The sequence below is a fragment of the Penicillium brevicompactum genome (assembly GCF_028827555.1).
Source record: "Penicillium brevicompactum strain IBT 35665 chromosome Unknown utg000006l_segment0_segment0, whole genome shotgun sequence".
Taxonomy (NCBI): domain Eukaryota; kingdom Fungi; phylum Ascomycota; class Eurotiomycetes; order Eurotiales; family Aspergillaceae; genus Penicillium; species Penicillium brevicompactum.
The window spans coordinates 5,869,565-5,894,423 of NW_026623209.1; the positions used below are offsets into that span (position 1 = coordinate 5,869,565).

The following is a 24,859-nucleotide window of genomic DNA, read 5'->3' on the forward strand; positions in this document are numbered from 1 at the left end:
CGCGGAGCTCGGAATCGGTCCTCTTTATAGCATTGTATCCTGTTGGCTGTTGGCTGTACGAGTACGGACAATGTTGCACACCGTCTGGAATGCATGATCTCATTGGAATTGTATAGATCTGGAGAAATTCAAGGATAATTGTTGTATTTGATGTAACCTATTCCAAAGTACTTGAAGGAATTTGATGCAGGAACCTTGAAACCTTGGAATTGATAGAGCTCAATGGAGTAGACTGGTACGGAGTAGACTTAGCTGTATAGCAGAGGGTAGTGGTCAAGTGGTATACCAACTCTGGAAGGTTTCTGCTGTATACTTGAGTTTTATGCAAACTCAAGACGTTATATACTTCTCCTATCGTCCCGCCGCTCTCCGCCCCCGCCAACCGCATCGGAGTCCCCCGATGGTGGGACAAACTACTTAATGTCATGGATTCCCTTCGGGGTTTCGTGAAACTCACGAACTGACGAATTGACGGCTGACGACGACATGGCCGACCTTCCTTCACTATCGACGATCCCTTCGCTACCTCGGGAAGCCCAACTTCGGGTACTCGATACGCTATTTGAGCCATCACCAGAGCTCCACCAGTTGATGATCCCCGTACTGGCCCAGACCTTCCCTTCCTACACGGCGCTCATCGACGCGGTAGGGGGTCGCATGTCTGCACTCTCCGCCCCAAATTCCCCGACAGACCGAAACGTGCTTTTTGGCATTCTTGGCTCGCACCCGCGGCTTGGCCGGGCCCCAGCCAATCCGGAGCATTTGAGCGAGCTGAGCAAGAAGGAACAGGCCCAATTAAACACCGGTGCAGAGGAACAGGCGGAAAAATTAAGCGCATTGAATGTGGAATACGAGCAGAGATTCCCTGGCTTGCGCTTTGTGTATGTGGTATGCGACGTTATCCGAATACGAATACTGACCTTGATAGTACGTTTGTCAACGGCCGGAGTCGTGACTTGATCATGGTGGAAATGCGCCAACGTATCGAACGTGGCGATGAGGCGCGTGAGATTACAGAGACGATCCAGGTAAAGTCCGAGTCCGATGTTGTTTTAGACGCTTCATAGTGCTGACTCTGTTAGGGCATGTGTGACATTGCCAAAGACCGCGCGAGAAAGCTGCAGTCGCGCATTTAATTGTATCATCATTAGTAAAATAGTAGAAGCACCATGAATCAAGACCAAATGCAATATATATCAAGCCGAATAAGCCCACATAAGCTCGCCAAGCACTAGAAGAGGGATGTTTCATAGCAAAAAAACGGAAGTAGGGTCTGCTCCACTCGCCCCCATTTGATGTCATCTGCCCGCTATCCGGTCTTTGCCGCTCTCTTCCTTCGCGACGTAGATACCCTCTTTTTCCCTCTTGTCTTTATATCATGACACTGAACGCGACATGGCGGAGGGAAACAATCTCCAAGTCGCAAACGCGATAGAGTCCCCGCGCGCGGCGACATTCCCCGGTACGTGCATATGAATCCTGTGATTTCGATACGGCCCAAGAATTTTTCGCTGTCCCTGTAGCATTGGCCGCCTATCAGAAGCTGCGCGAGAAGGGGGAAACAATCCCCAAGGGCATACCAACCAAGAAATATGCTGACCGGGTTACCAGGTTCGGCCACATCGGATGTCGCATCGGGCTCGAGTAATAGTTTACAAGATACCCAGCGGAACACTCGGCGCCCACCGGCCACGGGGGCACCTATACGAGAATCCACGTCGAATACTCTCCAGGGGACCAAGACCGAATCAAGTGCTATTGACCCGTTGTCGCAGGTGAGAATCTCCAGCCGCAGCCGTGGACGGGGTTGAGACCGAGTCATGTGTTTGCTGCAATCGCTCGCTGGATACGCTGCAAGAGCTGGAGCTGACGAGGACCGTGCCCTACTGTCATTGTAGCACATTATCCAACGCACCAATACCCAGAAATCTATTCCTTTGAAATTATGGGGGAAAGCATCATACGAGGCAGAGGCCGTGGGTTCGGAATACAGCCAGCCCGAGAAGAGCACCGGTGATTCATCGTCTATCTCAAAGGCCCCCAAAGAGAAGAAGTGAGTTTTCAAAATTTTGCCATGTTCTGGATTCAGCGACGACCGTGTGTGCCTTGCTGGACGTCAGCGATACCTTCCGTTGCGCCTCCCCGCATGGTCCGCTTTAGAACCACCAGGAATCGTTCGGCAGCCAGATTTTACAGCAACTGACACTCACTGCGTTCAACCCCGCTATAGAAAAGGTGTATCTTTCCTCAGTCGAATCATTGGAAACAAGAAGAAGGACCAAGCCTCGGAGACGGAGGATGAGGTATCGGAACCTGAGGCGAACCGCATGTCTGTCGACACTTCTCATCCGATCGGCTTCATCCCTCGACATCCTGCTCCATCGAAATACCTGAAGGTGCGAGCTCATCATAAGAAAGAGAAGACTTTCAATCGTGTGTTCCTCGCACAGGAACTGGAGGGTGTTCCGCCGCAGAAAGTCGCAGATAGACGGATATCCACATCATCTGCCCTGGCGCCCAATGGCGATAATACCGGAAAGGCTGTCTGGGCTCTTGTATTCTCCAAAGACGGCAAGTATTTGGCAGCCGCAGGTCAAGACCGGAAGGTCCGAGTCTGGTCAGTCATATCGACACCAGAGGAACGCGAAGATTATCTTGCAGATGATGAGGCAACCCCCGTAGATGCGCAAGACATTCCCCAATTGAATGCTCCTGTTTTCAAAAAAGACCCTATTCGGGTATACGAGGGACACACAGGGAGCATATTGGACTTGAGTTGGAGTAAAGTATGCGCAAAAGGATAGCATTGGAGAGGAAAAGTCTTGCTAACTGTAATTCAGAATAACTTTCTTCTCTCCTCGTCGATGGACAAAACAGTCCGACTTTGGCACATCTCTCGCTCGGAGTGTCTCTGTTGTTTCCAGCACAGCGACTTCGTGACCTCGATTCAGTTCCACCCGCGTGACGACAGGTTCTTCCTTGCTGGGTCTCTTGACACAAAACTGCGTTTGTGGAGTATCCCTGATAAAAGCGTGGCTTTCGTCACTGCTGTGCCTGACATGGTCACTGCAGTGGCTTTCACCCCAGATGGCCGATACTCTATTGCTGGGTGTCTCAACGGCATGCTCACCATCTACGATACCGAGGGTTTGAAGGTATCATCTCAAATCCATGTACGATCAGCCAGGGGCCGCAATGCGAAGGGCAGTAAAATCACCGGAATTGACACAATGTCGGTACCTTCAAACGACCCCCAAGGCGATATCAAAGTATTGGTCACCAGCAATGACTCCCGAATCCGGATGTATAACTTCCAGGACCGATCACTCGAAGCCAAGTTTCGTGGCAACGAGAACACCTGCAGTCAGATCAGAGCGACTTTCACCGATGATGGCAGACACATCATATGTGGCAGTGAGGACCGCAGGGCCTATGTGTGGCCCATAGGGGCAGTTGAGGGAGACTCTGAAAAACGATCCGTGGAAGTATTCGAGACTCAATCTGCCATAGTGACAGCCGCGATCACGGCACCCACGCAAACCAAACAAGCGCTGGCATTATCCGAAGACCCCATCTTCGACATCTGCAATCCACCCCCAGTCGCCCTCCTCGGCCCAGAGTCAGGAGAGCCACCAAAGGAAGCAGCCTCGTCCAAAGGTAACGGAAACACGCACAAGCGCTCGGCGTCAGCGCCCCGTCTATCAATTATCAGCAAGATGGCCCACGAGTCTCCCGCCTACCTCTCCCGCTCGAAACACCCAGATGGCAATATCATTGTGATAGCCGACTACTCCGGCCGAATCAAAGTCCTCCGACAAGACTGCGCCTACCATCGGCGCCGCTACGAGAACTGGAACGCCAACTCCAGCATTTCGCGCCGAATCCTCCGCCGCACAAACTCCGGCCGCCACAGCCTCGCCTCTTCAGTAGGCAAAGACTCCCACAAGACACCCTCGGAACGCATCATTTCATGGCGCAATTCCGTCGTCCGCGGCCGCTCATCCACCGACGGATCCCGTACGGGCCTCCGAACCCGCAGCCCCTCCCCTCAACACCGCAACGCCACCTTCCGACTATCCCGCCCGTCAAGCCTAGCCCCACAAGAGTCCCTCTCTGCACTAACGACATCTCCGCCTGCTTCGCCGCGCAGATCCCGCGTGGAGAATCAGAATCGTCCAAGCATAGATACCTCGCAGAACACCAAGGTTCCGGCTTCGAACGAAGTCCCTTCAACTTCAGCCGAGCTCTTGATTAGCGGCAAAGCGAAAGACAACCCTCTCTGGCTGCAAGGTGATCGCAGTTATGCGTACTGGAACAAGATTACGCACGATGCTCTCGCGATGCGCTCGCGAAAGTCGAATGACTTGCTTAGTCCGGATAGTATCACCTCGCGGGAACGAAAGATGAGTACCGCGGGCAGTGTCTTGAGCAGTGATTACTCGTCGGTGGGTGAGCCGGAAGATGATGTGCTGAAATGTGAGATGATGTGCTGAAATGTGACAAGTGTCGCGGTACGAACTTCCGCAGCGTCAAGGGGAGGGATGGGAAGCAGAATTTGATTTGTTCGCAGTGTCATCGGCCTGTTTCTTAGGTCTGGTTGGTTTTTATGATCCATGATCTATGGATTTTGGTCAAAGGTATATACTCTTTATGTTTTTCATGTTTTTCACGTTTATGTATGATGAGCTCTGGTTTTGTGATTTATTTTGTGATTATGGCGTTGTTGCGGCCTTGGAGGATTTGTATATGGGAGAACTGCCTAGGTGTGTTGGTGTCCAAGGTTTGCATGTGAACATTTGGTATGTTTTAATGTTTATACTCTGAAGGTCTTGAGAGCAAGACATGTATAGCAATGATATAGTACTATCTAGTATTTATGACAAGTCAAATGGTCAAATGGTGATAAGATGTCAATCATTTCTTATTGAGGCCAAGAGTGAATGAGTATAGTTAATTAGTTACTATGGCAGCTACTTCGAGATCAATCTGAAACTCCACAAATTAAGCAATATGCCTCTTTTCCCCCGAACCTTGTCTGGTTTATTAATGCTGATGCGCCTGCTCCTGTGGCAGCTTTGTGAAGACACTGCGAGACCACCCATCGGCGTCCACAACAGTCTCCTTGACAAGCACATATCTACCGAACCGGGGCATCAAGACTGCCCACACAATGTAGTAGATTCCTCCTGCCGCAAAGAGACCCAGCGCAACCACACAGTGCAGGTAGTATGGAAGCTCGTCGTACACGTTTTGGCCCGCGCTTGGGGGCACGTACGGGGCAATGGCAAGGTAGATGTTGGAGAGCATGAAGAAGGCTGTCACGGGTATAGTCGCGCGGACTCCAGGTGCCCAGTCTGGGAAGTTCTTGTGCTTGGTGAGATTAACATAGAGAAGACCGGCGGATACGAAGACGTTGACGATCGCAAGAGGGTAGGAAATCAGGCTGTGGATTTTGGTCAGCTGGGAAATTGAAGATTGACTGGAGGAACCTTTACTTCACTAAGAAATTGTATGCATCGCCTGGGGGCGGCGCAAGCATGATCACAGCTGACACGATGTAGTGCTCGAGCAGACCTGCAGCTGGCGAGCGGAAGGGCCAGTTGCTTGCCCAGACCTTGGAGAAGGGCAAGACACCTTCACGGCCCAGTTCTTGGACGACTGGAAATTACGGCATCTGATTAGTATGAAATGATAGCTTTGGAACGGGCATACGTACTTCGGCCTTGGGAGAATATGACGGACATCACATTGCCAAATGCAGAGAGAGCCACGAAGACGGACATCACTTTCTCGGCCTGCTTTCCTGCCATGTTACGGAAGAAGACAGCAGCCACAATGCTACCGGAGCTGAGCATTTCTTCCTTGGAAACAGCAGCGAAGTAGGCGATATTGACGAGCATGTATAAAACACCGACTGAGCAGATCGCCACGGGGGCTGCAATCTTCAATGTTCGGGCTGGATTCCGAGTCTCGCTCAAGGCCTATGCATCCAGTTAGCATGGTCACCGCGTCTGGCCCAAGGATCAACAATGATGTTCATACATAGTTCGCATTCGAATAGCCAATGAAAGACCAGATGACGTTGTATAGAGCCATAACAATACTGTAACCACTGCCCTGGGTCCCTTCAAAGGCATTGGTGAAGTTGTCTGGTCTTGGGGCTTTTGTATGGCCGCCGAGTGCAACCCAACCGGACACGACAATGATCACAATGATAATCAGCTTGATAACACCCAGCAAATTCTGAAGGCGAAGACCCCATTTCAAGGCCACGGAATGGATGAGAAAAGCAGCAGTCAGACAAGCTAGTCCGACACCACGCTGGTTCCACCTCCCGACTTCAACTTCGGCTGCGTTGAGGATATATTGGCCGAAAACAACGCTGTTGCTGGCAGCCCATCCGAGCAAGATGACATAGGCCGCGAACATGGCTGTCGCAAGAAACTTGGGCTTCTTGTAGACATATTCGAGGTAATTTTTTTCACCTCCGTTTCTACAGGATCGGCTTAGTTTGATAATCACTCAATCCTGCCAATCGTCACATCACGTACCTTGGAATCGCAGTTCCCCATTCCATATACACGGCCGTTCCAGCCAGTGCGATGACAGTGCCGATCACCCACATGAACAACGAGAGACCAACACTGCCCGACAATTCCAGAATGGTACTAGGTGTCGCAAAGATACCGGTACCGATCACTCGATTCAGAATCAGAAACGAGGCACTGAAAATGCCAATCTGGCGACGGTTGTCGGGCGAAGCGTCGAAGACATTACCCTCATCTAAACGGTCAGTCAAAGATGTCATTCGCCATCATCGTGGGTCAACGTACAAAGTCCCGATATACCATCTGCACGACGTAGCCCATCATTACCAGCCGGCCTGGTGTCGAGCACCGGCGATTTATTGGGCGACTTGTCCCGGATATGATCAGTCGATGAAGCCATGATGTTTCGCACCCCAGACTGATCGACGGTTTGTTGTACGGAGTACTTGACAGGACCCTGAATTTAGCGAGAGCGTCAATGTAAATAAAGAGCGGTTAACGACGGGGGCAAATATGAGGTGCTGGCACTAAATCTGATGCCATAGGTCTTTGCAGCTAGGCAACCCTGGATGTTACCCTGGGGCTGAAATTAAAGCTGGGAGAAATTCAAAGATTCAAAGAGGGTTTTTTCATTTTTGCTTGGGTCCACTGGAAAGGATTCCAGAAGCCTTGGCTGCGTGTCGCACTATCAAATACTCCGTAGCTCTATTCCAAGATTGGTGCATTGATGTGAAAAAGACTGCACGACTGATGCTGGCCTTTCCAAGGTTCTGCTCATGGCGCCATACGAATAAAAAGCAAGAAACAAGTCATCTGAGGTCCGGACTTAGGGCCAAGTGGTGTTGTCGGGTGTCTCGGTCTGCCCAGGCGGTCCAACACACGAAACAAGTAAATGTGAGATGAATCTGCACGGAGTAACCGAAATGCCCAGGAAAGGCCAAGCAAAAGAGGCCAAAATTAAAATGAACCCTGACACATGGCCGATCACGCCATCCTTAGGGTTCATGACTTTGGCCCCACCGCATTTTTGATATGCACGATGCTTGGCATTGATGCATTTTATGGGTTGACTTACTCCGTACTCCGTAGATGAATTGAACTTTCTCAGTTTCTATATATACAATACATCTCTGGCAGTATTTGCATACCTAAATCTTCACCGACCTGAACGCCGTGACCTCGTGCATCGTCGAAAGCCTCAGTGCCAATCTGTATACCGTAATCCCCAGGTCAAACGCCAAAAATCCAAGACCAATAAAAGACGAAAAGAAGAACATAGGAAGGCAAAAACCAAAAAGACAAAAAAAGCATTGAGTGAGGCATGACATGGCATGGCATCAATTGTCGTCAGTGAATAAGAAGAGAGCAAAAAAGAGAAAAAAAAACGGAACTCCCCTGGCATCGTGCGATGGGATATATGGCGAGCGTAGCGGAAGATAGATGAACAGACAAATATGAACGAAGAAATTAGGATCTCCAAAGAGATGTGAATAGGGAAAATTGGAGGGATGAGAGCCGGCCTCAGGCTAGCTGATATAGAAGGGGAGGAAGAATGAAGTGTCGTGTTTCAAACTATGCGTTGCATGCAGGGCTTTGACAACGTCATATAATTGGAGAGAGTGAAGAGAGAGATGAGAGTGTTGCGGGTAAGGGTTAATTGAGTGGCAAAAAACTCATCGTGGAGGTGTGATACCCGAAGTATTTGAGATAGGAGAGATGGTGGATGAGGGAATCTTGCCCGCGCTGCCCACAGGAGTCGGCGCAGACGAACGCTTCGAGAGAACAGACAACTTCTTGCGAACAGAAGCCAGACGACCGCGCATGCTTGATACGACTACATCGTCCAGTAAGTATTGATTGGCTGATTCGGTTAAGTTGGGATGAGACTCACGTTTGACGACGACCTGGCGATCCTCAACTTGAAGATCATCCAGGACGATCTTGTCGCTTGGCTGCGAGCTGCTCTGGCGCTCACTGCCACTCGGCGTTGATCGAGTTCCATCGTCCTCGAGCACGGCTTCGAGCATAAGGATTGCAGTGACGTATGTGATCTCACAGTTGGCGAGATCCTCACCGGTCAGTTCGTTGATGGCAGCAGCTCGGCTCATCTCAAGTGCGCGGTCATACATCAGCCGTTCAGCTGTAACGCCAGGACTAACGACTACGTCGGCCGACGAGGTTGAGCCAGCGGTGGGGCCGATGGAATGGTTGTCTGGGTGGCTCGGGTGGTCAGGGGGCAGTCGCTTTTGGTTCTCAACGAGCTTGAGGCGCACGAATTCCGCCTTCTCAATGACCTCATTGAACCGGTTGCGCACCCATTGCACAACGTAGTTGATCCGGGTACCGGCAGCAGCACTCATGCCGTCTTTGCCTGGCGACTCGCCATATACTTCTTCTCTGTTTTTGCGCGACCACCATGCCCCAGCGATATCCATTGATTTTGCAAGCAATGACAATGCCTTGACGTACAGGACCAATGCCTCTTCGGATAACGTGACAATGGCATCTACCGTCAATCCATCGTCAGAGTCTGCATTACCAGCGGTGTCGATGGGTCTGGCAGATGGATCAGTCGGCGCCGAGGGGGCGAGAGGAACAAGCTGCTTGTATTTGACCTCAGCAAAGCCAAAGACAACGTCACTGCGCGTAGCACATTCTTCGATGGCCTGGACCGCTTTGCAATCTTCATCCACGGCCACGTTTGTCTTGGCGCCATCTCCTGTGATTAGAAGACTGGCTTGCGCGGGAGGATATGCGGGGAAGGGATTGTAAGCTAAGGGTGGAGAGCGTCCGCCTTTAGTGATGGCCAGCGGAGGAGAGAAGCCCATTTTGAATAGACGACCACTAGCCTTGTTGAGAGCTTTAGAGATTGCCGACGTCGCTGATGTGGGACTTTGTCCATAGCGTCGCTCGTACGAATGTTGCCGCTGGTGGGTTGTGGAATCTGCCCGCGAACGACCTGGAATGACTTGTATGGCCTTGCTGGTGTTCGCGTTGGGAGAGGAGGGGGAGACCGTGGGGATACCTTGTGTCGTTGCACGACGAGACCCAGCAGCAGTTTGCCCTGGCCGTGTAAGGCCGCCCTGGAACCGTGGGCTATGAGCGAGCTCATCCGCGAAAGCATTCACTTCGACAGCCCGCTTCTCCACCACAACATAATCTCTTTCGAATGCTACTTCCTGAGCAGCGCGATCCTGCTCCTCGCGGGTGCGAACACCCGAGTCATCAGTTTTGGGAGAGCCAGTGAACGTGGCGCGACTTCTCTGTCTTTCCATTGCTGTCGTCGTTGCGTTACGGTCAATGAGTTCCTGGCGTCCTGGTGCCGTGACGAGGCTAACAGGAGCGGGCCTTGTGGGTGGTGTCCCCCCACGTTGCTGCTCCCTAGGAACACCTAAGGCAGGTCGGTCAGTGCTGCCTGTCCGACGCAGGGGTGATGCAGTTGGTGGGGTTCCCGACGTCCGACGCGTTATGGATGTCCGATGACTGGGAGGATAAGGTGCTCTCTCGTCGGACTCAGTGTCATAAGGTGATGCTTCGGTTCTTCCTTCCAGCTGAGCGGGTCGCGGCGATTGGGAGGCCCCCGGAGCATCATCAGCCACCAGCCCAGGAATGGGGTCATTGATTACATTGCTGCTAAAGAAATCAGGGAAGTTCAGTCGCTCCACTGGGTTCCGCTTTAAAAGACCGCGGATCAGCCTCTTGATATCATCCGAGGCTGGGTTCTCTTCGGGGAATCGGATTCGATCCTCTCCCTTTTCGATTTTCCGCAGTAACTCGACATGATTTGAGGCTCTAAATGGAGGTCTGCCCACCACCATCTCATATAGGACGGTGCCTACCGACCACAAATCGGCCTTGGCATCATACTTCTCATAACGGAGAATTTCAGGTGCCATATACAGCGGGGATCCGCAGAGAGTCTCTGCTAATGAAGTTGCTGGTAGAGACCGAGCAAAGCCAAAATCCGCAATTTTGAGCATTGGAAGAGATTCAAGACCCGTGGTGGGTTCAAAAGAGTCTTGACTACCTTTGAATGGAACCACTTGGGCTGCTCCAGTCCGATATGAGGAGGGCGATGGACACAATAAGAGGTTTTGGGGCTTGATGTCCCGGTGAATGAGGTTTCGGTCCCGAAGGAATTTCAATGCACTCGACAGCTGCTTGAGGAAATGCCGCGTCACCACCTCATTCAGCGAGCCGCCAGGGTGATTGGGATATTTAGAGATCATATCCTTGGTATATCGATGGGACCCAAGAGTGTCTCGACGCTTGATGAAAAGCGACAGGTCCCCGAGCGCACAGTACTCCATGACCAGATGAATGTGAGATGTGGACTCATGACAGTCAATCAACGCAACGATATGCGGATGGTGAAGACCTTTCAAAATGTCAATCTCGGATGAAAGGTTGTCTTTCAGTTTCTTGTTGAGCTTCGACAGGTTCACGGACTTGATTGCTACAAAGGTTCTCGATTTCTGTGCGATAAAGATCAGCATTCCATCTTATCATTGTGGGGGTTCGCCACAGCTATTGGGAGGTGGGGAATGCAACTCACTGTGTGCACACCTTGGTAGACCGTTGCAAAGCTACCTCGCCCTATCTCATCAAGTCGCGTGTAGCGACCGATGGACATCTCGGGGCGGGATTCGCGTGATCTCCTCGAATGTTGTGACGCCATGGCGATAAGCCTGTGCCAGTTTGAGAGCCCCGTTGGGTTTCCTAATATCTTTGGATATCAGAGTCCCCAACCACGACTACCTCAGCAATAATGTCCAACGCGAGAGGCCCATCAGGGTAGAGGACCGATGACGCTGTAGAGCGGGAAGTCTGGAACGACGGGGCAACCGGCAGAACAGTAGGAAGGTACGGCAAGCCGTGGAACAGTGTGAACTCGTCAAGGGTGGGATAGATGCAGAGTGCAGAGTCGAGTGTATAGGGTGGCGAATAGGAGAAGGGTATCGCAGAATGGCGTGAGATGAAAGGTATAATGGAAGAGCGAGATGATGTGATGCGGGAGACCCAAGAATACCTGGGGGTGTGACCCAACGATAACGAGTGACGATGAGTGAGGCGGTCAGGAGGGCGGAGTGGGATGATCTGGGGAGCAACGCTTCCGATAAGATGTATAGATGTACAGATGTACAGATGTAGAGATGTCGGGAGGAGGGAATATGGGGAAATATGGGGGGATATTAAGAATATAAGAAGATCAAAGATTAAGGGAAGAATAGGGAAGAATAGGGTATCAAGTTGATCTACGGAGTACTTCGTACCTTGATAGCCCAAAGCTCCCAAAAGGGTTATCGATTAGATAAGGCCGAGATCGGCAAGATGTGATCTATGAGGAACTTGGGGAACCGGGGCAACTGGAGATTTGGGGATATATGGGGTTACTAAAACTATAACTCCGTACTCGAACCTCCAGGTAATATCATTCTAGCAAAGGTACTCCTTCAAACATCCAAAACACACTCATCTCGAACTTCCCCAACGGTTTACACCGCAGATCTCATGTGATGGAATATGAAGCTTATCTGCAGCCTATGAAGTCCCCTCTTAACGCGATGTCTAAATTGGGGGGTCATGGCACGGAGAATAGGCTGATTGGCAATAGCACTACCCCATTATAGGCAGCGATTCAGATATTCAGATTTTCTCTAGTGAAGCTCCATATGTACAAAATCACCACTATAGAACCTATGTAACCCCCTCAGCTGTACAAATGCAGCAAAGCTAGCATGGTTGGTATGCGCCTCCGAGCAAACGAGAAAATAACAGCAAACAAATCGTATCTATACACATCAACATACGTATCAAACGCCAAGCCCCCGCACCAGCAGCCACAACACCACCGGAACCACGACATTGTCATTACAGCCAGTGAGGATCGCTTCGGTGGCGCTCGTGCCGGCCGCCGCCAGAACAGCCTTGACCAAAGTCCAGGCCCAGAATTGTGCGGAGAATTCTGCCCCATCGGCTGATTCGACCCCGGAGACCGGCCATCCCCCGAGGACCAACCAGGCACGAACCGCGATCAGCCCGCAGGTGACGGCGGCGACAAAGGCAACGCTGCCTTCCAGCGACTTTCCGCCGCCCCAGAACCATTTCAATCGGCCATACCGTCGGCCAACGAGAGAGGCGGCCGCGTCGCCCATGCCAACGCAAATCACACCGCTTGCCATGCTGACGTCTCGTGATGGTACCTCCCAGCCTGCCCAGGGACCTAGACCGGCTCGGGGAAGGTCAGAGAGTGACAGCCAAAGCGGTATCGAGCATCCAATTAACAAAAAGATGTGTGAGATGATGACTGGGCCGCGATGGTCACGGCCATCGACGTAGGGCGCCAGGAAGTAGGTAAGGGGGCGTGAGATCGGAGGTAGCTGCGACGCACGGAAGAGATCCAGCAGCAAGAAAATAGAGAGAGCCAGAGCCAGAGCCAAGGCGCAGAAGGCTGGGTCCACAAAAATGGCAGGAAGGAACATCACCACCATCATGCCGTGGAAGATCTTGCGACGCGTATCAACCTCGGCGATGGTACTGAGCTTGACAACAATAGCCAGCCCTGTGAGGAGGACTACAGCGCAGTAACCGCTCAGTAATAAGCGAGTTATGGCTGGCCCAAAGGTAGCCTGTCGTATGTGTTCAATTGAACCGAAGAAGCAGGAGGCACCCAAAATGTCGGGGTCTGGACGAGGCGGGAGTTCGATCCAACGGTCGAGGTCCAACATCAAGATCCAGAAGCGCACGTTTGAAAAGTTCCCGAATAAGTAACCTATCGCCCAACCAAAGGGATCCTGGCCTTGCAAGGCGCGCTCAGCTACGTATGTGCGAATGGGACCCACGATGATGAGAAATGCCGCCAAGTACACGTAGAATGCGTAGAGCCACTTGCGGACCTGCGCTTGAGCCGAAGTAAGCGACAGGAACGAGGTAAGGCCAGGCGCCATGAGCTTTTTGCGACGGCCACCCGGGGTAGTGCGGACCCGTTCTTCTCGAACGGCCTCATCGAATGTGGAGATGGTATGTCGTCGCCGACTGCGAGCCTGCTTTTCGAATGCCTCATCCTCTGTGGAGACCTTTTTCGTCACAACGGCAGGCTTTGCTATGGTATCGGAGGAGCGGTCCTCACGCATGGTCTTCGAGGTACGCAGTTTTGGAAAAATGGAACCATTCGGCCCATCACTGTCGGAAGAAGCATCATCGGAGTTGAGAGGTCCGGTTCTGCTCAGCTTCTCGCAGAGTCGGTGGTCCATCATATTAATGAATTTGCGCGCAGATTGCGCACTGTTTGGCGCACGACGGAACTTCCAGTTCGGAATTCGTGCCAAGGCAACTTCCCACCGCAGGACATGCCGACAGGAAGCAAATAAACACATGCCACCAAGCCATAGCAGAGCCTTGAGGATCTCTGCTTGTGGAGAGGCCGCAAACAAGTACAAGTTGATCAAAGCAGTCGTCAAAAGCTGCAGCTCGGCAGGAAGAAGGCTAGTTGTCAACAAAAACTCTAAAGTGGGTATCAACGCTTGATGCAAAGGGAAAAGAAGTATTAGGGTTTCCGCGTCGAATCCGCGAAGTGACAATGGCTTTGGCCAAGTGTTGTCCATGGAGTAATGTTCAGCGGCAAGGATGGGAATCATGGATACCATCCAATGAACTGCGCTGAACCCATGAATCCAGCTTTGTAGCGGCACAGCGGCTGCAGGCAAAGATGAGAGGCTGAGAATGATATTGGGCATTAAAAGAGGCGGGGTGTGGTTGGACAGCGACAAAGAAACGAAGATGGGAATACAGATCGGATAAAAGAGAGGCGCCGGGTCGAAGCTAGAAGGCAGAGAAAAGTAGCTCCGCTTTGAAGACCATATGCGCCATATGCGCCAGCTCCGACCTTGAGATGCTCGAACAACCAGTGGATAGCTGGCACAAAGACTCAGAACCACCAGGCCGTGAAAGACAAGCTCTGTGAATCAATCAGTATACACCCTCTTGTCATGCTGTAGAGTATCCAACGAACCTTTTCGCCATTCCCAGGCTAGATGCCGCGCCTGCTCTTGGTACAGGACCACACCACCAACAGACAACAGAAGTGCGGCTTCCATCAATCGGCGTAGGACTTCCACCCGTCTTTCCCGCCTTGACCTTCGCCGTTCTTGAAAAGCCTCTTCTTCCAATTCTTCCTCTGAGCTTCGCCGTGATGACCGCAAAGCCGGTCGCACGAATGCAGGCCATGGCTGCAAGCTAGGCAGCCAAAGATCGACATCTACGGCACCATCCCCCGAGCGAAGACCCTTTCTGGGGCGGAGGGGCGGTGCGGGTAGACCCCTTAGAATACCAGTGCTTTCGTCGTCCGCCTCCGTGCCGCTGTCGCTGGTCGTCCGCGAGGACCTTGTGTGGGAAGAGAGCGGTTGAAGTCCGTCCCCATGCTCGGAGGGGGTTTGAGAGCCAAGTCGCTGGCTTCTGTGGTATGGGTGGGGGGAGCGATTGAATAGTCGCAAGTCATCGGCGAAGGGTTCTGGGCTCAAGGACGAGTTTGGGGTGAGGGGTGTGCTGTTGCGATGTGACGCTTCTTGTTCTTGGTTCCGCGAACTCATGGCGCCATGCTTATGTTGATGAATACGTCATGCCGGGGTTGAAGAGTTGAAGAGCGCAGTCAACAGAGGACCCTGAGTCAATGGACTTGGCAGTTGGGGAGGTATTTGCGGCAGAAGTGTTGAGAACGTGGAGTGACACTTGGACATCTCGGCACTGTTGTTATCTTACATGAACGCGGAAGGGATTTTGCCTATCACATGCGAGCGGACAGTGCGTATGACATCTTCAACCGTTCGAGGCTACGCAACTCGAGTTGTCTTTCCCCCTTTTTTTCTTTGTCTCGAACTTATTTCATATTGGAATTTGATGTTTGGCTAGTTCAGATGCTGTAAAACCACGCCTGCACTCAATCTGCGTCCTTCTCGCCCCCATACTGATCTGCACGGGACAATCTGTCCTGGCCACGAAGTTTCAGATACCGAGTGTGTGGCGTAGAGAATAGCCTGGGACAGATTTGAATCTCGACAGTGAGTCTCTATCACTGATAGCAGGTTCTGCTCCAATGCATCGATCGACGAACCTGCGTCGATCTCGATACTAGTATACCTGAACTGGCCGTCCACGGTGGTGGAGGCTGTGGCGCCTTTAATGTCTTGTTTGGCCTGGTCACACCGGCTGCCCAGTCCTTGCCATTCAATGTCACTTCCTCGGGGAAGCTGATCCACCTGAACAGCCAAGAACGGCGGGATGGATGTGGTAGACTCGACAAGAGCGGTGAATTTCGGCAGGCCGGGCACAAAGACGTCGGGCGCTTCTTCTGTGCGGCGCCCGTATTTTATATCCCATGCGTCCAGCTGTGGACCTTCGTCGTCTTCGTCGTCTTCATTGTCGGGTAAAGTGTGCATCTCCTCCCAGAGGCGCCACGCTATCAAAGCCTTGTCATCGCCGTGGTCCTCGCCGGTCAGGAAAGCAACTGCGCCAAGCCACCAGTCCACCTGCATGGCCTCACCAATCCTCCAAAGATGCTGGAGCGCTAGCAAAGCACGAGAAAAGTAGCCTTTATACGAAATCTCATCCACTTGTGTCATAGTCATCGTAGCCGGATCAAGAGGGATCTGACCAGCAATATACACCAGCCTGCTAGCGTTTTGCAGAGGAATTGACATAGCTTGTGAATATGGCCCTATGTTTGCCGGAGCCCAGTATGATCTGGATTGAACGTGCAGGCCCTGACGACGGTCTCTGGCACCCAGGTCAACAGCAAACGAGATCATGACCTTGACGTTAGATGGCAAGCGGTCCCCACAGGCCACTGTGGCCCTCGCTGGAGGATTTGGTTTGCTAAACATTGAGACGTAGACATCATTCATGGGCCCAAAATCAGCCATTGAATTCAACAACACAGTAGCGAAAACAATGTCCTCTGTCGAGCGAGGGCCCGACTCAGCATGGTCGAAAGCACCCAAAATCTGCTCCACCTTGCGGACAATGCCTCTCATCTGCTCTCCGGCCCCGGGACCAGCCTCGGGCGCAATTATGTTCGATATTGTCCAGCTCGAGCCAGTCAGCCGGTGCACATGCTCACAGCCAGACCACGCTGGCGATCTAGCCGTACTGGTACTTTTCCGCGATCCACCAGGCCAAGAGACAGGCAATAAAGACGTGGCATTCTGGAAAGCCTCGTCTAGCAACCCCGGTTGACGAACATCGCCTGGCGTCACACCATCAGCCACATCTCTGTCAGACTTGATCGTGCACCGAGCTTGTCGAAGCTTCACAAATGCAACACCTCCTTCACCGGTCTTTTCTTCCTTGGCTCCGACCTCAATTCTAGCTTTCCACAAGAAGCCCGGCCCATCGAGCGCAAGCGTCTCATACTCGCCGCCTTCGCCGAGAACCGCGCCTCGGATATCCTCTGCCCCCGCAAACCGACTCATGGCCTTCGTGATGCGTCTTCGCATAATGCGCCCACCACTCTCAGAACCGGATACATTCTCCCACAGGAACCCTGAGTCCAAGCCACCTGAGGCAACCTTGATGATGCGAGCGTCACACCCGACAGCAGCCATATCTTCCAATAGCCCTGTTTGTTTTATCGCCAATGGATCTTGATTTCTGGCATTTGAAGCTGGCAGGAAAGGATACATCCACAGCCAAGCGAGGGGCACGAGGTTGAGTCTGTTTGCGACATTTTCAATGCGAGTGCGCTGATACGTCGAAAGAATCGCGCCAGCCGAGACAGCGTTGGCTTCTGGGTGTGCTTGTTTTATGCGCTGGAGGAGCGGTACAAGGGATTCGGTCTCGTCTCCGTGGGTTGTATCTTGTCCATAGATGCGTGAAGTGTCGACGGCGCCGCCTGAGATGGGCTGACGGTATAGGGGGATGCGAAGGGCTTGTTCATAGAGAGGGATGACGCTGTGTCCGATGGTCTGGTACATGAAGCTGTCAATGTCTTCATCTTCATCTTGGGTGCCTGTGTTCTGTCGCGGTTCTGGGTAAAGGTTGGCGAGTGCGACAACTCTGTGACCGTTGCTGATGCAGTGGAGGATGGAGTATAAGGAATCCTTCCCGCCGGAAATCAGGGCAATGACATTCAGCCCGGTGCCTGTCGGTGCTGCCATGCTCGGATCAATGAATTTTTGCAGGTAGTATTTCTGGGTGCGGGCAACGGGGGGCACTTTTCGGTGTCCCCACCTTGGTTATCGATAACAGATGGACGAATGGACGATGTATGTCAAACATCAAATGCAGGTGGTCAAAATGCAGGTGAGCATGCTGGTAAATCCAGGGTTTGTTCGAGGATCCAGTAATGGTAAACGGCAGCATCGAAGGGAGAGGTGAGTTAATCATGCGGCATGCGATCCGGGGAACTTATATTGAGGCCACCAGATTCAGGCACCAACCTTGATTTCATGGTGAAGACAACACACTACAAACTTGAGTAAAAGACGTCAACGTCGGTAACTAAGGAATTGATTGATGTTGTAATGATACAGACTTTTAGATCTACAAGGCACGGAGAAGAGGTGGAGGAAGTATTTGCTTGTAATTTGAACTGAATCGACATCTAGAGATGCGACCTGGAACCAACACAAAAGACCAATGCAGTAGAAGAATGGGGTATGAAACGGGGGAAACAGGGTCAATTAACTTATACACGAATGTGACCAGCACACAAAATCAGCAAAAATATTACATCGAATAAGCAAGATAACAGGAACAGAAACAGAAAAAAAAAAGAGGTTAAAGAAAAGTCACAAGAAACGAAGATGAAACAGGTACACGAAGGGACGACCCAAAAAAAAGGGCTCAAGGGTGAGAATTGCTCAGAATGTGTTGGTCCAGGAGAGAGGGACGAAACAAAAGGAAAAAAAGCTCAAAAGACAAAGGAAATAATTCACCATTCCCAGGACATAGATGCTCCATGTTTGTATGGTTTGTTTTTTTGGGGAGGTTTTTGTGTTTTTTTTTCTTCTTCTCCGGACCCTTTCTGTGGCCAAATGCTCGCCCAGAAACCACTTTTGAGTGCCTGTATTGTGTCCCCGTGCGATGAAACGCTGAGAATGGGAACCCAAGTTTGCCGTACACCGATGCCCATGCCCAGGTGTAATATGCCCGGACGCCAAAACCAAATCAAGACCAAAGGGGTCGAGCTTCCTGTCGAAAGACTGCGACTGAGAAATGTGTGTATATTATATGCAGGAGGAAGTCTCTTGGTCTCATAAGAAAATCATGGAAGACGCAAGTGCCTTTACAGGTCACGCTTGCGCTTCTTGGCCGCACGGCGGTCCACGGGGGGTGTACCAGCGACCTCGGTCTGGGAAGTCTCGTACATGACTTGACCCAAGGCGCCAGCATCATGCTGATCGTCGTATGAGACCGAGCCAGCGTCACTAGTGTCGAGGACACCCATGACGATGGAACCACCGGCGTGGGTGCGGGCGTGCTGGGCAAGGTTGTCACTGCGAGAGAACTTCTTACCACACTCGTTACACTCGAAGGGCTTGTCCTGAGTGTGCAGAGAGCGGTAGTGGCGCTTGAGGTGCTCCTGGCGGCGGAAGCGACGCGAGCAAAGAGTGCAGACGAAGGTCTTGGAAGGATCCTCAGTCAAGGACTGCTTGCGTCCGCGGCGGTTGACAGAAACGGGAGCTGACTCGGAGGAGTCCTCTACCGATCCGTCGTCAGAGCAGCAGTCGGCGGAGGAGTCACAGGCGGCCTGCGCCTTGGCTTCAGCCTCTTCGTCGATGCTCTTGCGGGTCTTGCGGGTGCTGCGCTTCTTGGTCTTGGGCTCCTCGATGAGATCATCCTCATGTTCATGCTCATGCTCATGCTCATGGTGAGCATGGGCCTGGGTCCACTCGAAAGTAGGGAGACCATTGTGCATGAAGGTGTCGGAGTCATCAGTGTCCTCGAGGCTGTGCTCGCTCAGGAAGCCATCATCCTCGACGGGGTAAGCATGGACGCGCTGACGCTTGTCACCCATGTACACCGCATTGGTGGCAGGGTGGAATTCCACGAGGCGGTTCAACTCATCGTCAGAGTCGAGGTCTGAGAAGCTGTCAAAAGTGGGCAGACCGCTGAGGGGGTCCTGGGTCGAGGTGCTGAAAGAAGGAGACGGGTTCTCGTTGACGGGAAGCGTCACCGAGGCACTGCCGACGACAGCACGGGGCTGCTCCTCCTCACAGGAAAGAGTAGGCAGGGGAGGAAGATCCTGGGCGGGAACATTGACCGAGGGCTCAACGGTGAGCTGACGAGGGTCGCAGAAAGACTGACCAGACCCGAGAGTCTGTGAGGCAAGAATGTCGGTCGGGACAGGAGAGGGGGAGGGGGAAAGCGAGGGGCAAGAAGTGGCAGACAGAAGGTCCGAGTGGCTGTGAATGAGAGAAGGAGGGTGGATGAAGACTGCGTCATAATTAGCCTTTCGCCCTTGCTTCCCAGTGTCCACATCTTTTCAAGAGTGTGATCTATAGATTAGATTGAGAAGAACGACTTACCAGGCGTCATTGGGGGCGAGTCAGAGCGCGCCCATTCGGGGTTGGCCAGGATTTCCTGGTGAACCTCGGTCTCGCAGCCTTCCTTCACACCTTCGACCTTGTCAAAGCTGAAGAATGTGTCGGTGATTGGAGTGGGCAGTGCGCCATTGGCAGATGGAGGGCTGCTGATAGAGCTTCCCGAGGCCGAAAGTGGAGGAGTTGAAGGGAACGAGTACATGTCGTGGCCAATGAAGCGAGTATCCAATGGCATCAAGGCGGGAGATCCTTGCTGCACAATGATGGTGGGCTTCATTTGTGATGGTTGAGGAGAGGCAATGGGCGTCAAGCTCATTGTAGCTCCCCGGAAGGCATTGGTAGTGGCCATTTGGTGCATGTTCATCACGGGCTGAGAGTAGACTGGTTGCTCTTGGGCTCCATACTGCATTTGTCCGTAGTATGGGACGTCTGACTGGTAGTGGCCTCTCTGTTGATCGTAGTAGGCGTACGGCTGTTGTACCGAGGCCATGTATGTTGAGTCCATTTTTGCGTGCTGGTTGTATCCTAGGTCAGTCTCGGCCGGTATAATTTGGGTGAAGTAGATCCAAACTCACCTGTGTGAAACGAGAAGAATCCAATTGAAAGGCTCCCGTAGATTAGTATGTAGTTGAGTTGGATGAATGAGTGAATGCAGTATTAAGTGTGTGTGTGTATAGACGATGAATGAGTGTCGTCGAGAGTTGATAGTCGAAAAAGGAAAGACAGGTTCTGGGAACCGGGAGACGAAGTACTTGAGGAAGGAGAGTGATAGATGAGGATCCCAAATCAAATAGGAAGACCCAAACCCAAAATAGTCGAAATGGAAAATATTAAAAAAAAAAAACAAAAAAGGGACTCGATAGAGAGTGAATGAGTGTAGAAGATGAAATAGACAGCGGGGAAATACGAAAAAAAAAAAAAGAAGAGAGAGAGCCAATATGAGAATTAAGAAGGGAATGATAGCAGGTGGATAAATGAGTGATCTGCTGCTATTTTCTGCTTGCCGGGTCACTAGTTTAGGTGTGGGCCAGGAACGGGGTGCTTTTATTTTATTTGATTTAAATAATTCAAGTTTGGGAAATAGATAAATAGAAATAATCCAGAAATAAAATCGAATAATCGAATAAACTGGGAAAATACATAAATGGATATCAATATTAGATGAGAATTATCTTACGGAAGTGGTACCAGTCCGGGGCGGGATTGGGAGAGACACTGCACTGTGCGCACTGCCTCAGCCAATAGTCTTCATTGACCACCCGGTGGGTTTGGTGGGACCGTAGGTTCACATTTAATTAAAATACCTCTTGTTTTCTTTTTTCCCTAATTAATTTCAATTTCCCAAAGGTCCTCGGTCAAAATACCCAAAATAGTTTAGGCGGATGCTATGGGAAAATGCGGAGAGGCGACTTTTGGGATGCTTCTGGTGATTTGCGCATGTCTACGCCTTCACTTGTGCTAAACTTAAGACCTAGAGTTGGTTCTAGCCTATACTATCCTCTCTACTCCATATCTCTCTCTACACTACTCCGTACCCAGCCTCCCCCAAAGCGCAATGGCCCGAGACCTCTGTTCCAAAAATTGAGTGTGGCCACGAGGTGCACGACCATTGGACGTGTGATGGTGACAGCGGCAATCATTTGCACCTCTTATCACCGACCTCTTTAGACCAATAGGATGCTCTGTTCCTACTTTTGGCGGCCCCGCTACACTCAGTGCGAAGTACCCTCTTTCGTACCAAATACCATCCCATTACATGAATCAGCCGTATCTTTCCTTGAATGTGCAACCCTGATTGACCACTTATCTCCCAGGTCTCCAACTTTACACGATCGCCCACATAAAATACTTGGAATACGCTGAAGGATACGGTACAAGTAACCAAGTCCATCCATACCCACTAGACTCCAGACGGCACAGCGATCAACAAGTGTAAAGCTTACGGTCCCCAATGGCGGTCCGCCCATCTATTGCCTCTTCCAGCTGCACATCTCAAGTCGCTCAGGACTTGCCGATCGGCCTACACTTGTATCAACGGTGGCGATGACTGTGCAACCATCGTCCATCGTGAAACGGTCGGCATTGGCTGTTTCAATTCTCGCGGATTTCATATGATAATAGAATTCCTGCACGGTGTTCCCCGAGCCAATTAACCTTACAGTAGTAGTATGAACCTCAGCTTTAAACGTTCTTGTCCACAGTAGCTTCTCTGTTTCAGTATATTAAGATGATCATGGTTCTCAGCTTACTCGGTATAGTTCCAGCTCGAAGTTTGCCACATGGGTACCAAACAACGCGTGTGTTTTCTTTCCGATCGCTGCAAGGGTTACTATATGGTTCCATTGTCCATACAATATACAATGGAGCACAGTGAGTGCAAATGGCATATTTTTTTTTTTTTTTTTTTTCGTACGTGTCATGGCACCAAACTTCAATCTCTGGTCTGTACAAGTACGAGGGTACGGAGGACGGAGTCTTCCGTATGGCTCAAAGTGAGCTGCGCAATATGCATGCCCAAAGGCTACGATATTCCTCTGTTGCGCGGCCTACTGCAGGAACCAGCTGCGGGCACAACCGCGAGAGGATCACAGGCAACCAAGAACAAGAAGCCTTCATTGGATAGCAAGAGGCAAGAACCAAGACGCAAGGCGCGAATGGAATTTTGGGATGTCTCTTCAAAAGCTCAAGTGGGCGCTTCTGGACAGAGTTTACCGGGCGCGTGGTTACCTTTGTCCTCCGGTCCATTCATTGGAGAGACAGCTCTTCTCCAGAGTCTACTGAGCTGGGATGGTGTGGGACATGTGGAGGTACCGTCTGACTATGGAGTACCAACATGCAACTGCGCTTATGTTTGTGTCCCAAATTCAAGTCCTTGGTCCTTGGTATACCTGTAAGACGTACAAGCGCTACAGTGAAAGAGGTCTCACAGAATGGTGTATCCCATTGGTGGAGGGGCCCCAGCCATGGTCGCGAAGTGATGTGTTCCGATTGCAGGGTGATGTGATAGTACTTCTTTCTGTCTCACTGACTTGACCTGTAGATCCGGGGCAAAAGAGCCCTCTAGAGTGGCCCTTAGTACATGTCAGCAACAGAAAGCATATGCACATGGGCGTCATGATGTTGGCTGTGACCCATCTTATCCAAACACAAACACATGCATAATCCGACACATCCACCAGCACAGCCCAATGGCATACAGCAAGCCACGCAAGCAAGGACCAGTTCATCTTGGGTCTGATGAAGGTTAACCAACTCCATCAATATACGAAAATTCGTATAGCGCGCTTCGTACTCATTTCTCATCCATTGTAAAAGTTAAGAAGTATGGAGTACTCCGTACACTTGTACTGAATAACTAACTCTATGTTGACGTCTTTATTGAATCTCAATTTTTGGAACAGATACCAAAGTATTCCGTACCGGGACCAGTACCAATACGGAGGACGGAATTTCATCATGTCGGAGATCCGGAGGCATTGACAACGCGTAATTGGCCGCTTCTAAAGATAGCGCGTCCCGATGGCTGAACTAGGCTCTGACAGGTCAAGCGCCGGTGCCGGCAGCGTCTTACTCATATCCGCCGCCAATCACAGTCCACCAAGCGTCAGTGTGGGCTTGGGGAAATTGGGGGAGTCTGATCGATATTCATTGCAACTCCACTCTATACACTGTACCCACCAGTTTCACTCTCTGGATTCAAGTGTTTCCTTGCTGGGTTTAGAAGATTCCCGTGGATTTGGAAAGGGTCATGCATGGAAGGCTGTCAGTGATTCTTCGAGACTTCCGAATGTCCACTCTTGCCCTGATGATATTTGAAGCTAAGGTGCCTTGCGTCGATATCCACTTGATTTCGAATACTGACATGGAGTACGGAGAACAATAGGAACTTCCAAATTTTTGCGATCGTGAACTATTTGTTTCGATAAAAGAGTCAACACCCTTACCGCCACCGTTAACGCACAGACAGATCGGTCTTTGCTTTTGGGAGGCCCACGGGCTACTCGACAGAACAAAGCAAAAACGAAACAACAGAAAAAGAGGCGCTATTGAATTCCACTGTGCCCACCTGATCGGCGAGAATGTGCTCGGATTATTCGCCTCGGGAGCTTCAAGCTAAAACAGCTCTATACCAAGCTACGACTGATAGCAGCTCACCGAGCAAAGGGGTTGAAATCTAGAATGCTTCGGTTGCTAATCTTTAGCTAATCTTTATCTTAGGGTATAGCTGACATCACAGCGCAGCATGATTAGACTACTACAACGGCTCAGGTTCGGAGATTGCCATGATTCCTCATCCTTCTAGCTCGACGCCAGCTTTAGAAGAGTGGAGAACATTAGGATGTGGAGGCGGGCGGGCAGTTCCTAGTCCCCTTTGAGGGCCGCGGAATATCTCCAACGCAGCCGAGAAGAGCTAAGTGGCCCCTAATTGGACTTTTCCCTCTTATAAACAAAGAGCGAGAGAGAAAAAAAAAAAAGCAAACAGAGAGGCAAATTACCTCACAGTCGATCTACCAATGCCAATCACCGCTAACCCGGTCTTTCGCACGAGAAGAATTGCCTATGCGATTTGAATTTGCAATCCTTGGTCCTTGGCCTAGAGCGATAGAGCACATCTTTTCCAGTTCCCCGGCGAATCACGGCTGCCAGCGGGAAGAAGGAAATATGGGGAGGGGAAAGAGAGCTTTTGCAATGTGTGAAACCGTTTGGCGATCATGCTCGTATCCGGTGGCAGCCCTGTCGTAAGTTGACCTGTCTATCCAACTGTCATCTTTG

At 51.2% G+C, this 24,859-nt stretch overlaps 7 protein-coding genes across 7 annotated transcripts; 2 read left to right on the top strand and 5 right to left on the bottom strand.

Moving 5' to 3' along the window:
* Nucleotides 1–486: 486 nt before the first annotated feature.
* Nucleotides 487–1,136, top strand: N7506_010438 (2-oxo-4-hydroxy-4-carboxy-5-ureidoimidazoline decarboxylase; the record flags this gene model as incomplete). The annotated part of the gene is made up of 3 exons (XM_056959731.1): nucleotides 487–881; nucleotides 929–1,028; nucleotides 1,083–1,136. The coding sequence occupies 3 exons, from the start codon at nucleotides 487–489 to the stop codon at nucleotides 1,134–1,136; spliced, it is 549 nt and encodes a 182-aa protein (XP_056809121.1).
* A 259-nt stretch (nucleotides 1,137–1,395) lies between these two features.
* N7506_010439 (WD40 repeat domain-containing protein) lies at nucleotides 1,396–4,493 on the top strand (the record flags this gene model as incomplete). The annotated part of the gene is made up of 5 exons (XM_056959732.1): nucleotides 1,396–1,462; nucleotides 1,612–1,775; nucleotides 1,899–2,053; nucleotides 2,231–2,786; nucleotides 2,841–4,493. The coding sequence occupies 5 exons, from the start codon at nucleotides 1,396–1,398 to the stop codon at nucleotides 4,491–4,493; spliced, it is 2,595 nt and encodes an 864-aa protein (XP_056809122.1).
* A 550-nt stretch (nucleotides 4,494–5,043) lies between these two features.
* On the bottom strand, nucleotides 5,044–6,948 carry N7506_010440 (high affinity methionine permease; the record flags this gene model as incomplete). Its single annotated transcript, XM_056959733.1, has 6 exons — nucleotides 5,044–5,443; nucleotides 5,496–5,658; nucleotides 5,717–5,981; nucleotides 6,043–6,493; nucleotides 6,552–6,783; nucleotides 6,834–6,948. The coding sequence occupies 6 exons, from the start codon at nucleotides 6,946–6,948 to the stop codon at nucleotides 5,044–5,046; spliced, it is 1,626 nt and encodes a 541-aa protein (XP_056809123.1).
* Nucleotides 6,949–8,221: 1,273 nt separating this feature from the next.
* Nucleotides 8,222–11,226, bottom strand: atg1 (serine/threonine protein kinase ATG1; the record flags this gene model as incomplete). Its single annotated transcript, XM_056959734.1, has 2 exons — nucleotides 8,222–11,023; nucleotides 11,104–11,226. 2 exons carry the CDS (start codon nucleotides 11,224–11,226, stop codon nucleotides 8,222–8,224), a joined length of 2,925 nt encoding a protein of 974 aa, XP_056809124.1.
* Nucleotides 11,227–12,361: 1,135 nt separating this feature from the next.
* N7506_010442 (putative phosphatidate cytidylyltransferase) lies at nucleotides 12,362–15,136 on the bottom strand (the record flags this gene model as incomplete). Its single annotated transcript, XM_056959735.1, has 2 exons — nucleotides 12,362–14,505; nucleotides 14,560–15,136. The coding sequence occupies 2 exons, from the start codon at nucleotides 15,134–15,136 to the stop codon at nucleotides 12,362–12,364; spliced, it is 2,721 nt and encodes a 906-aa protein (XP_056809125.1).
* Nucleotides 15,137–15,451: 315 nt separating this feature from the next.
* On the bottom strand, nucleotides 15,452–17,698 carry N7506_010443 (diphthine--ammonia ligase family protein; the record flags this gene model as incomplete). Its single annotated transcript, XM_056959736.1, has 1 exon — nucleotides 15,452–17,698. One exon carries the CDS (start codon nucleotides 17,696–17,698, stop codon nucleotides 15,452–15,454), a length of 2,247 nt encoding a protein of 748 aa, XP_056809126.1.
* A 1,130-nt stretch (nucleotides 17,699–18,828) lies between these two features.
* On the bottom strand, nucleotides 18,829–20,591 carry sebA (putative C2H2 transcription factor (Seb1); the record flags this gene model as incomplete). Its single annotated transcript, XM_056959737.1, has 2 exons — nucleotides 18,829–19,979; nucleotides 20,072–20,591. 2 exons carry the CDS (start codon nucleotides 20,589–20,591, stop codon nucleotides 18,829–18,831), a joined length of 1,671 nt encoding a protein of 556 aa, XP_056809127.1.
* Nucleotides 20,592–24,859: the final 4,268 nt, after the last annotated feature.